Source organism: Symphalangus syndactylus, chromosome 21, assembly GCF_028878055.3.
Source record: "Symphalangus syndactylus isolate Jambi chromosome 21, NHGRI_mSymSyn1-v2.1_pri, whole genome shotgun sequence".
Lineage (NCBI taxonomy): Eukaryota > Metazoa > Chordata > Mammalia > Primates > Hylobatidae > Symphalangus > Symphalangus syndactylus.
In genome coordinates, this window is record NC_072443.2 from 68,036,388 (window position 1) to 68,049,877 (window position 13,490).

The 13,490-nt window shown below is 36.3% G+C and overlaps 1 protein-coding gene across 12 annotated transcripts in view; it reads right to left on the reverse strand.

Annotated features, from left to right (window-relative positions):
- Positions 1-3,379: 3,379 nt before the first annotated feature.
- Positions 3,380-13,490, reverse strand: part of CHL1 (cell adhesion molecule L1 like) — a 214,700-nt gene continuing 204,589 nt past the window's right edge. For all 12 annotated transcript variants that reach the window (XM_055259527.2, XM_055259522.2, XM_063630735.1 and 9 more), the window contains 2 exons: positions 11,106-11,178; positions 3,380-7,303 (listed from right to left, as the gene is read on the reverse strand). In XM_055259527.2, the coding sequence (XP_055115502.2) occupies positions 7,087-7,303; positions 11,106-11,178 (290 nt within the window). In that variant the 3' untranslated portion in view covers positions 3,380-7,086. The remainder of the gene's footprint in view (positions 7,304-11,105; positions 11,179-13,490) is intronic.

The window sequence follows — 13,490 nt, forward strand, 5'->3', positions numbered from 1 at the left end:
GAGAACTGGGCTAAAAATGACTTGAAGTCATCCGTCTGCCCATGGCAATCAAAGTCTTCAATGGACCAGATAGCTTAGGAAAGCATTAGAGTGGGAAAGCGAACTAAGGTTGGGTCTGCAAAGAACTCCAGGGTCCAGCAAGTTTTGATGCCATATTCTCCCAAGGATTTTCAATGCAGCAAATGTATCCATTTAATTATGTTTGCCAACATTCCCAAAATAATATGGTCACACATAATGTTTTCCAGAGAATCAGCGATTCAAGAGAACTATTTGGGGAACAATTTATATAGATGATCACTTTGGAAAATATTTAATGTTTCATTTTGTTATAAATAGACTAATCAATGAAACATTTTTTTCCACCTGTTAAAAGAATTTATGCATTTCGGTTGCTGTGCAATATATTCTTTCTTTCAGGTAACGTGGGAATTTCCATATTTTATCCTTTCTTTACTTATGTATATATATGTTATTGCATCACATTGTAAATGATGTGAGGATAAGAAAACCCTCATTGTATTAACACATGCTAAAATACTAAAATAAGGCCCTTGAGAGGTTATCATACATATGTTTATCTGACTTAACATCTGATTTATCTTGGCAATAAGGGTTCTCCATAAGTGGGACGCCATGAGTCCAGAGATATATGGCTTAAAAATTCTGTGTTGTATTTTACAGGGAAACAAATGAGAATAGCAAAAGAAGAGAGATGTCCTACCATAGATTCTGGTGTTTGATGAGGAAATACAAAAATCAACTTAAAAATGTTTAGCGCAGTTGTTTTTGAAGCCACTTCTAATAAAAAGCTTTTCTTTTTCAGTCTCCCAAAAGAGTGAGTGGAATATAATGAAATGTGTGACACTCATTTAAAAATAACTGGCTTATTTGAATTAACTACTTTTTAGGTTGTACACATTCAACTGTTTATAAAATAAAGCATTGATTGTTTTCCTCTATCGTATGTCTTGATCACATATCTTAAAACCAAGGTGTTTGTAAGCATGATCAATAAGTCAGCATGAAGTTGAAACTCACCTTTCTTTAGTATTTCTAAGAAAAGGTGGAAGAGTGAGGGCATGAAAAAATGTACTATTAATGGTGTAATGAATTAGGGTTTTGGAGTCAAACATCCCTGGGTTTAATTTCTAATTCTAGCCCATGCTGGTGACACTCATTAAGTTAGTTAATGTCCCGGTCCCCTAATTTAACAAACCAGAGAATATTGTTCGAGGATTAAATGTGGTATTCTGTGTAAAGTGCTTGGTATAGATAATTTTTTTTAAATTTTTTAGACGAGGTCTCACTATGTTGCACAGGCTGGACTTGAACTCCTGGCATTAAGTGATCCACTCACCTCATTCTCTCAAAGAGCTGCGATTTCAGTGAGTCTCCATGTCCGGTCAATAAAACAGTTTTTAAAAACAACAATTTTCAATAGATTGTCCACTGAGCCAAAGTGGGTAACCCAATTCTAAAAGACCATATCAAAATTGTCTACTAGCTTCATTGAAAATATAGCATATTGGACATTTTCTTGAAAAGTGACATTTCTACACTTTTTATTATTATACTTTAGGTTTTAGGGTACATGTGCACAATGTGCAGGTTTGTTACATATGTATCCATGTGCCGTGTTGGTTTGCTGCACCCATTAACTCGTCATTTAGCATTAGGTATATCTCCTAATGCTGTCCCTCCCCCCTCCCCCCACCCCACAACAGTCCCCGGAGTGTGATGTTCTCCTTCCTGTGTCCATGAGTTCTCACTGTTCACTTCCCACCTATGAGTGAGAACATGCGGTGTTTGGTTTTTTTGTCCTTGCAATAGTTTACTGAGAATGATGTTTTCCAGTTTCATCCATGTCCCTACAAAGGACACGAACTCATCATTTTTTATGGCTGCATAGTAGTCCATGGTGTATATGTGCCACATTTTCTTAATCCAGTCTATCGTTGGACATTTGGGTTGGGTTATCACCACCGATCCCACAGAAATACAATCTACCATCAGAGAATACTACAAACACCTCTATGCAAATAAACTAGAAAATCTAGAAGAAATGGATAAATTCCTTGACAAATACACCCTCCCAAGACTAAACCAGGAAGAAGTTGAATCTCTGAATAGACCAATAACAGGCTCTCAAATTGTGGCAATAATCAATAGCTTACCAACCAAAAAGAGTCCAGGACCTGATGGATTCACAGCCGAATTCTACCAGAGGTACAAGGAGGAACTGGTACCATTCCTTCTGAAACTATTCCAATCGATAGAAAAAGAGGGAATCCTCCCTAACACATTTTATGAAGCCAGCATCGTCCTGATACCAAAGCCTGGCAGAGACATAACCAAAAAAGAGAACTTCAGACCAATATCCTTGATGAACATTGATGCAAAAATCCTCAATAAAATACTGGCAAACTGAATCCAGCAGCACATCAAAAAGCTTATACACCATGATCAAGCGGGCTTCATCCCTGGGATGCAAGGCTGGTTCAACATATGCAAATCAATAAATGTAATCCAAAGACAAAAACCACATGATTATCTCAATAGATGCAGAAAAGGCCTTTGACAAAATTCAACAACCCTTCATGCTAAAATCTCTCAATAAATTAGGTATTGATGAGACGTATCTCGAAATAGTAAGAGCTATCTATGACAAACCCACAGCCAATATCATACTGAACGGGCAAAAACTGGAAGCATTCCCTTTGAAAACTGGCACAAGACAGGGATGCCCTCTCTCACCACTCCTATTCAACATAGTGCTGGAAGTTCTGGCCAGGGCAATCAGGCAGGAGAAGGAAATAAAGGGTATTCAATTAGAAAATGAGGAAGTCAAATTGTCCCTGTTTGCAGATGGCATGATTTTATATCTAGAAAACCCCATTGTCTCAGCCCAAAATCTCCTTAAGCTGATTAGCAACTTCAGCAAAGTCTCAGGATACAAAATCAATGTACAAAAATCACAAGCATTCTTGTATACCAATCACAGACAAACAGAGAGCCAAATCATGAGTGAACTCCCATTCACAATTGCTTCAAAGAGAATAAAATACCTAGGAATCCAACTTACAAGGGATGTGAAGGACATTTCTACATTTTTATTAAAAATGACCAGATAAATATACATTCATCTTAAATTTATATTTATCATAAATATAAATTATATCGTAATATTCTGTTTTATAGATGATGATATTGTATATTTATAAAGTAATTGAAATCAAAATATTTTATTTATATCTTATTTATACTTTATTAAATTATATTTCATTTATAGCTATTCCAGGATCAGAGGCAACTGAAGTAGTTAAGATTAATATGTAAATTCTGGTTCTTCTTAACTGGATAGAACAGAATGCAAACATTTTTGGATTGCATGAAGTAGAACTTTTATTTGGAAAGTTGAATTTCATGTATAATGAAAATATTTTCAAACCATACATAGTCATAAGCATAATACGAACACCATCTACAATACAAACACGTTTTATAAAGTTCTACTATGAATATTAATCCAAGCCAAAAGAAAAAGGTAATCAGGTGAACCTGTTCTACATACCTTTCATCTCTTTTGATGACATAATCGAACAATTTAAGGTACAAAACAAAGAAAGCTTTGGCTCAACCCTACTTATTTCACTATAGGAACACTAGGATATATACTACCACAGATAACAAACCCAATCCCATTATAATCAATTTAACATTGTTACGTGAATCATATCTTAATGGTATGTAAACATATTTAGGGTTTCAATTGGCAATTATGTTTTAAATGCTTAGAAAAGCACACCAACATTTCTCATTATTGTCCCCTCTTTAGCTTATCTCTTCCATGAGTATAAAATAGGAAAAAAATATTATTTGAGACTTCCAGCATAATTCCATTGTGCTCTACATTTTTACAAACATGGGTGCATCTAAAATATCGATGCCTTTATACCGATAGAATAAAACCACCAAATTCACATTTTTCTTATAAATACGCACGCAAAATTAGTGGAAAACACTTTCATATAGCAAAGACCCTGCTTAATTTTCTTCTGATTAATAATTTTCAATGGCATGTACAAATCAAACTGCTCACTAAACAGTAGATTTATTTTATGTAGATTTGTTTTTCTATAAAAATATATTTATGTGTTCACAGGAAAAAACTTGAGTTGGTATGTGGGGGTGACTTTTAGATACATAATTAGTTAAAGGTTTGCTTATGAAGTGAGAAGGCATCTTAGCTTTTATGATTTTCAAATTTTTCTTCATAAAAAAGAACACCCTGTGACAAAGATAAGGTAACTGAGATTATTATTAGCACTTTCGAGTTGAGAGAGTTTGAAATAAAAAGGTTAAGCAACCTGCCTAATGTTTATGTACAAAATCAGTGCTGGAACCAGGAAGAGAATTTGGATTTTCCCAACCCTTGCACAGTTCTCTATGAACTCATGCCCACCAACCATTCTTGAGACTATATACAATCAATTACATTAAAATAATATTGACAGTAGACTAGAGAAAGTTAGTGTAAAGCCAGTAACGAACAAAGTTCTAAATATTGGCTGTTGCCTTATCACTAGTGGGCATTTTGCAAACAAGCATCACCAATGTATAATTACCATTGCACATCGTGGACTCCGTTACTCATTTTCTGAGGGAAAGTCATGAAATCCATTTTAACCTACTTGGATTTATTTTATCTGAAAGTTATTCTGATTCATAAAATATATGAATCATATAATTTCACAATTAAAATCAGGGTCAATCATAGATCTGTTCCTTTTGTGCTGAAGAGTCCCAGTAGTAGCCAAACAGTATTGAGGAAAGGTAACAATGATAGCAAAACATAGTCATCATTCAACCTCATTATTCATATCCGTAAGTTTTAGTCACTCAGAAGATCTGAGTAGGAACAATCTTGATTTTCAGGCAGCTAAAAGGGAACACGAAGTGTAGGAAGAGCTAATATTTCAGTATTTGCTTTAGTTTCTGACTTAAAGGTATTAAATTCCCAAATATTTTTGACATTATTTCTAACCTGCATCACTCTCTTTAAAAACCAGGTTTGGGCTGATGACAAAGAAGAGGAGACAGAATAGTACCAGAACTAAACGTGAACGTCACAACCTTGCCCTCCTCGGTAGCTGTGCACCACAATTTTCTCCCAGATAAATCAAAACATGATGACTGTTCCTCCAGAACATTGGAACCTTAGAAATCAGATGAGGATGGAACTCGAGTTGCACGGATGGATGTCTACATCCTCACATTCACACAGGGTAGAGACCACACTGCCTTCCCCCATTGAAATGCTTACTCCCAGGACTGTGATCAAATCCTGAGCCCATAAACTACAGTTTTAAATAAGTCGTGCTTTTCCTGTCTATACATTTTGAAGGACACGTGAGGTTCAAAAAGACAAGTAGATATTCCATGTGCATTCCTGTGCTGACTATTATAAATACCCCAAATTTTGGTCTCCATGAAATATAAAGGGTTATCATAAATCCAAGTTGAGGATATAACAGTATACCAATAATCACAGTTCAAAAACTAAAGTAAAATAAGTCAATTTCACTAAAAGAGTAGTTAAGCATTTCATGGTAAGGTTAAAAAAATCTTTCCATAAAATGTCGAGCGCTGAACTTGACTGACATGTATGCATCATCCTCCACGTTGTTTTTAAAACAGGTTCATGTACAATTTTAAAAGGACTGGAGCACAACTGCCAGAAAATAAATTCCCTGAATTTGTACTGACTTTGACAGAAGGAGAATATAGGGAAAAAAATTCTCACCACAAAGATGTTTAAAATACCATATACACAAACGTACATGTAGGAATTTCTATGTAAACAGTTTTTCTTTTGAGGGGCAGGGGTAGATGTACATTCAACAATAAAAACCTATTTTGAAAAGTATGAAAACATTTCCCTCAATATTTATATGATGTTTTATTTTGAAACTGTTGAAAGAAAGCAATATAAGAACAAAATCCAAATGCTTTATACAACGTCTTCAGCTTTGGAACCTCGTGTTATTAGTTGTAGCTCTGGAATGATGAAAAACAGTATCTTACTAATATATTCTAGCTGTACAAACATGCCTGTTAACGTTCATTTTCTCACTTCAAAATAAAACACATCTATATTTTAAATTGTGTAAATATTAACATAATATGTACAATGTATTCATGAAATATATGCAAGCATACCATTATATAAACATAGGAAAAAGGTAAAAGCAGCCAATTTAGAAATGAAGATATTAAGTAGATGTAGCTATTAGAATCCTGAACAATGGGCACTTTCTGCCTGTTCTTGTATAAAACAACCTTCTGAACACCGCTTCCATGCAGCTGAATTTAGTCCAAGAGAAAAAAAAAAACACAGACACAAAAAGTGATGCTCGTGGATATCATAACTGACAGAAGTAAAAAAATTCATGTTGAAACTGAAAAACATATACTTCTGTTTAAATATGACCATCTCTGGACAAATAGGAGCTCAATAAATACTAGTTGATTGTTCACCTAAGACTTTTGCTACTAAAATTTAAATAATAAATTTAGACTGTAGATTTTCAATGAAGTGTTTTAATAAGACATTCATATTCCTTTTTACGTCTTAAATAACCAGTTTGCTTATGGTCTTTTAACCTGTAGTGAAGCAAAGTCACCAAGCCAGTTCAAAGGGACTGTATACCAATGTGCATACCAAGAGAAACCCACAAAGTAGCAACATCTATGCAAGCACACTGAATAGTAAAATCAGGCAAATATGGAATATACTGAATGGGGACTTTGGATTTAGTTGAGGTGTATCTAAATGCAGGATTTGTTTTGTGTTTTGCATTTTGAGCACCTGAAAACAATAAAAGCAAAACATAGGCCTGAAGTGCTTGGCATTTTATATTTTGAAGGCAGTGCTACTTTTTTCAACATAACTGCAGGATGTTGACTTCTGGATGAAATCTTCAGCCAGCATGTTTCTATTCCTATATGAAAGTTCTTGCTCCCTTGAACAGATAAATATGGAAGGTTGGGGTGAACCAGTAGTGTTGCTTACATATGTTGTGTTTATGCCCGAAGGGGAAAAGTTGCTGTAGAACTTCCATTGCTTTCAACTGATCCCTTCTCCTTAGATCCAGCGTAGGCACCAATAAATGATCCATCTTCATTGAATAGACCATGGTCTCCCTCTCCATAATCGACTAAGCTGTCAGCACTTTCAGTAGGCTGCATATCCCTATTAAGGGACCGAAGGCTTCCTTTGAGAGGTTTTTCATCACTGTCACTAGAAAACAAACAAAAAAAATAGTTCAACAAAATCTAATATTCATATTCATGTAAAGCAACACATTCATAAGTGATAAAAGATTTTATAAGTTTCAGGACATCCATATTAGCATTGAAGACATATATTAAAGCCCACATGATACCACCACACATGTTTACCAAGTTTACAAAGTCTGTAAACACATGTTTACTAAGTCATAAGCAATTTTCACCAAACGATTTTTCATTATTCACAACATTTCTGCTTTTCTTTAAAATTGAGCAGCTTAGCTTCTGTAGGACATGTGGGATTTAACCTGTTGATGTCCATAGTGGCTGCTATGGTCTGAACATCTGTGTCCTCCCAAGTTTCCTATGTTAAAACCTGATAACCAATGTGAGGGTGTTAAAGGTGGAGTCTTTGGGAAGTGATTAGGCCATAAGGGTGGAGCCCTAGTGAATGGTATTAGTGCCCTTAGAGAAGAGGCCCCAGAGAGCTGCCCTACCCCCTTCACGAAGTGAGGACACAAAGAGAAGGTGATGTCTGTCACCCAGAAAGTGAGCCTTCGCCAGACATTGAAAATGCTGACACTTTGCTCTTAGGCTTCCCAGAATCCGGAACTGTGAGAAATAAGTTTCTGTTCTTTTATAAGCCATCCAGTTAGTGGTATTTTGTTATAGTAGCCCTGATGGACTCAGACAGAGAACAAATGCAATTTCCCTTGCTGTCATGAACTTTTAGAGCTCTTGGCCTCCAAGTCTTGATCTTCTTCTGTCTTTACTTCTGATCCTTTTGATTCTCTTATATCCTTCTAAAAATTCTCTTTCAAAAATCAATCATATTCTGTTTTTGAAACCAAATAACCTTCTTTAATATAGTTAATTCAAGTTTGTTACATTTTAAGACAGAAAAAAATGGCTGGTATTTTAAGAACATAAATAAGTATACTATATTTATGGTAGGTGTTTTATTCATGAACAGAAGCAAATCCATTAGTAAAATGCTTATCAAATGGTATGATCGTCTAAATTTTGGATCAAGATTTTTTTAAGTACCAATTAGTATTACAGTATGAAGCTATACACCATATAAAATGATTTTATCAAATTTGATCCATGAAGGATTTGGAAAAAATATATAATTTAGATGTATATATCACTTTATAATTTGTGGTATTTGTCAGCGCTGTTCATCAAGTAGGTCAGGTTTCTGGGAATAAAGCAGGATGGCATTTCTTTGCCTACTCTGTGTTATATGCCACCATGGAATTTCCTTTGCTTTAAAAAAAAAAGTGAGCAAAGGTGACATGTGTCTCTTCCAAGTGGAAGATTTAAAGCCAGTGCTCAGTTTGTTACATTCTGTTTTCCCTGCTGTGGTGACCCTGGATGCTCATCCACCAGCCAGTGCTCCTAAGTGACTAAGATGAAGACGGCAATCTCTGTGGGACACATAGCTTGAGAAAGAAAATGCTTTTAGAGTTGTTTTGACAGCAGCATAACACAGGCTCCCCTGACTGATACGATAATTGGCTCTTGAATTAGGATATTGCAGTTACAAAAACAAATCAAGAAAAACGATGAGGCATCGGCTGAGGAATCAGGAACAAAGAGTAAAGAAAAATAACAAAAGAGATGATTATCAGAAGCTAGAAGGATGAAGACTTACGCAAGGGCACAGCATCTGATAAAAGCGTCTCCTGGGATAACGTGGAAAGTAGACAATTATCCTGATAAATATGTAGTTTGGGGGAAAGAGGTTGGAAAACACATCAACTACTAGAAAGGGATGTCATAGGAAATAATGCATAGGAAGATGTTAGCTATCTTTATAAAGGAGCAGCAGGGTGTGGGGAAATGGGTTTTTAGACAAGGCACTGCAAGGCATGCATTGTTTTTGTTTTCTTGCCTGTAAAATTGAGCTAATATTGTCTTTCAAAATTTTTTTTGCTTGATTGTTTTTGTTTTTTTTGTTGAGACAGAGTCTCACTATGTTGCCCAGGCCGGAGTGCAGTGGCACAATCTTGGCTTACTGCAACCTCTGCCTCCTGAGATCAAGCAGTTCTCCTGCCTCAGCTTTTGAAAAGTTGTTGCAGGTCCTCAATGATCATTGCCTCATGGAGTTTGTATCTTGTATAATCCTCTTCCTTTGAGTTGTGGGCTAAACTTATTGACTTGTTCCTATAGAATACAACAAAAGTGATGGGATATCACTTCCAATATTAGGTTACAAAAGGACTGTGGCTTCCAACTGGGGTGCTCTCTCTTGCTCCCTGGCTCACACATTCTGAAGGAAGCCAGCTGCCATGTTGTGAATGGCCCCATGGAGATATCCACGTGGTGTGGAGTTAGGAATGACCTCTGGCCTGAGAATAGCAGAAGCCATTAGTTCAACAACCTGTATGGAACTATATCCTGCCAACAGCCACATCAGTGGCCTAGGAATGACTTGTGCTTTGGCTGAACCTTTAGATGAAACCATAGCCCTGGTCAAAACCTTGCTGCAACCTCATGAGAGGTCCTTAGCCAGAAGTACCCATCTAAGCCATGTCTGGATTCCTGAATTATGAGGACATTGAAATAATAAATGTTTATTGTTTTAAGCTGTTAAGTATTGGTGGTTATTGTTATGAGGCAACTGCTAACTAATACAACAGTAATGAACACAATTTGTAAAGTTCCAAAATTCTTTCCTCCTTTTTCTTTTTCTCTCTTTCTTTCTTTCTCTTTATTGTTCTTTATTCTGGACAGAATTTAAAGTCATTTATTAAGAAATATAAAAATATAAAAATGGTATTGACTAAGTAGAATACAGAAAAATAAGTATACCACAAAGTGGAGGTACAAGTAAGCTCAAATGTCTACTAATTAGCTAATGAAAATACTCCATATCCCTTGCTAGAGTGATGAATCCAGAGATGAGAGAATCAGAATCAATCAGATTTCTTCTTTGATATAAACTCTGGTTTCCCATGTGCTAAAATCGATATAAACCTGGAACTTACAATATGTCTATTGGCTGAAATATGCAGGAGACCTGAAAAAAATGATAACATTACAACCAAAAAGAGCTAAGAATTTGACAGAGTAGTAGAAAGGGGAAGATGGAGAAAGATAACAGGAGAATGAGACAGTTGAACACGTCCCTGAAAGATTCCTACCTAGCTCAGAGTAGATTTCTTGCCATTCCTCCCTTGCCCAACACGCCCTCACTCATTTGGTCATCCTCTGTCCAGTGGTTAACAGTAACACAATCCTTTTTATCCTTTAAGGCTTAGCTTATCTCATATGGATGATTCTTTTTCCAAAATCCTACCTGGGCAGAAATAGTTGCTCTCTTTTGTGCTCTTTTATTCTACCTAATTCATTACAGTCATTTGCATAGATAGGATATTTTTCTCTGCTGATTAGGTTCGTCTAGAGGACAGGGTTTGTAACTTACTTACCTTTGCAGGTGCGACACTGTAGGTATACAGATATGTGTGTGTGGATGCAAATTGGATCGAACCTGAGTTCATAATGCCCATGCTAAAGATGTTTTAGCTACCCCAAATAGATATTCTTTGTGTTAGGCACAGAGCTTCAAGAAAAGTGTCCTAACCAACATTCCTGCCTAGAAGGTAATTATTTATACACCCTCATCACACACACAGAAATCTGGTTACTAACACTTAAGTGGGCCCTATTTGTACAAAGTATTCTTTATAGGGTCATTACATTATAGCTATGTAAGCTTTTTATTAAGAATAAACACCTTTTTGTTCATTTAAGCTTTCAACATGATGAATATGTGTTTTGATTTTAAAACAGAACCTTATGTTTACCTGTATTCACCAAAGGTTTCATCTTTTACTGACTGAATTTCTGGGTCTGGATGCAAATCTTCCTTTTCTTTAACTAAAAAAGAGAAAAAAGGTGGGGAAAGTAATACAGTGACCATTTAAAAGACATTTTACCAGTGCTGTGGAATAGTGAATAGTCAATAAGAACAGCATTGCTCAAATGTTTTGATACCAGTGAGGCAATATTTTTTTCTGGCTATAACTACAGCCCATCACTTATTTCTTTGTTTAAACAAAAGAGAGAGGGGATTTTGGGGGGTTCTACTTATTTGTCATCACACCTGCAGCGTGTTGCATATTTTCACATGACTACTCAATATTATGTGAACAAGAAGTCTTATTGGAAGAGCCCAACTTAGTTTGATTTCTCAGTGAAAACCAAATTACTAAATATTTATTTTACTATCTGAACTTTTTGAAGATGTCATAGGCACCTACTAGATCTGCGTCATTAAACTAAACTGAATTTAAAAAGTCAATCAAGGCTCGATGTGGTGGCTCATGCCTGTAATCCCGGCACTTTGGGAGGCCAAGGCGGGCAGAACACTTTATATCAGGAGTTTGAAACCAGCCTGGGCAACAAAGCAAGACCCTGTCTCTATTAAAAACACAGAAATTAGCCAGGCCCGGTAGCATGCACCTGTAGTCCCAGCTACACGAGGAGCTGAGGTGGGTGGATCACTCGAGCCTGGGAGGCAGAGGTTGCAGAGAGCCGAGATAGCGCCACTGCACTCCAGCCTGGGCAAGAGAACAAGACCCAGTCTCAAAAAAAAAAAAAAAAGGGCAATCATTTGGTTGTTATGCATCACTCTTACTCAAAATTGTTGCAACAATCTGAATATTCAGGTCCCCACTGACATTTTATTTTATTTTATTTTTTTTGAGACAAAGTGTCACTCTGTTGCCCAGGCTGGAGTGCAGTGGCGTGATCTCGGCTCACTGCAACCTCTGCCTCCCGGGTTCAAGGGATTCTCCTGCCTCAGCCTCCCGAGTAGTTAGGATTACAAGTAGCCACCACCACGCCTGGCTAATTTTTGTTATTAGTGGAATATAAGACCAAAAACTTCTTGTTCCCTTTACTTAAAAAAAAAAAAAAAAAAGCCCTCAAATACAAATTGTTCTTCATGGAACATTTTACGACTACATGCAGAGACCTAGTAGATTCTCTTAGTTGCTCTACAGTATGAAATGCTGATTTTTTTTTCTTTTTAGGGCATGATTTGAAGAAACATCTTAGAATCTGGATAGCACCACAATTCACAAATGATTATTTGTTGGGGATAAGGAGAATGCTATAACTCTTTAACGTTTCCCATTAATTACTCAGAATATTTATTGGTCATTGTGAACTTAATTCATAATCATTCAGTCTTCAGAGAAAAAAGTGAAATGCCTAACTCCATAAATTATACATGTCATTTTACAAAAAGCTAGAAATTATGCTTTCAATGTTTCTATGTAGATGATGGGTTCCCAATAAATATTTGCTAGATAAATCATAAGCCAATAATGAACTTATATATCTGAACATCATGAAACAAATAGCAGTGTAATCTAAATCTTTGTCCCCATAAAAAGCATCATGAATACTAAGCAATACTAGTAATAATCATCAACTTGATACAATATGTATATCTGAAAAAGACAAAACAAATTCGGAAGTTGAATGAAATTAAAGGCAAACATCATATTACCAACTATGATGGTTTTCATGTATATCTTACGTATCATTAATTCAAGAGGCAGTGTGTCTACTACATGCCATGGTAATAAGAAATGCATTCCTAGTAATGATTAACACCAACAAAGTTGATCAGTGGAGCCAGTAATATTAGAATGCACTAGTGCGAAAAATATGAGTCACGTATGTCATGTATAGAGAGAGGCGTGCTATACATGGGTCACTTCTTAAAACACTAAAGCATATATGTGACTTAGTAATATGTCTCTCAATGATGCTGATATTTTACAGATAGACAATAGAACCTTGGAAGTGTTATCAACCTTGTTAGAGCCTATTTTTTATTTTTTATTATTTTGAGATGGAGTTTTTGCTCTTGTCGCCCAAGCTGAGGTACAGTGGCATGATCTAAGCTCACTGAAAACTCCACCTCCCGAGTTCAAGTGATTCTCCTGCCTCAGCCTCCCGAGTAGCTGGGATTACAGGCAGCTGCCACCATGCCCGGCTAATTTTTGCATTTTTAGGACAGACGGGGTTTCATCATGTTGGCCAGGATGGTCTCTATCTCCTGACCTCATGATCTGCCCACCTCGGCCTCCCAAAGTGCTAGGATTACAGGCGTGAGCCACCACGCCTGGCAGTTAGAGCCCATTTTAAGTGCTAGAAACTAGAACTAAGTAACTATC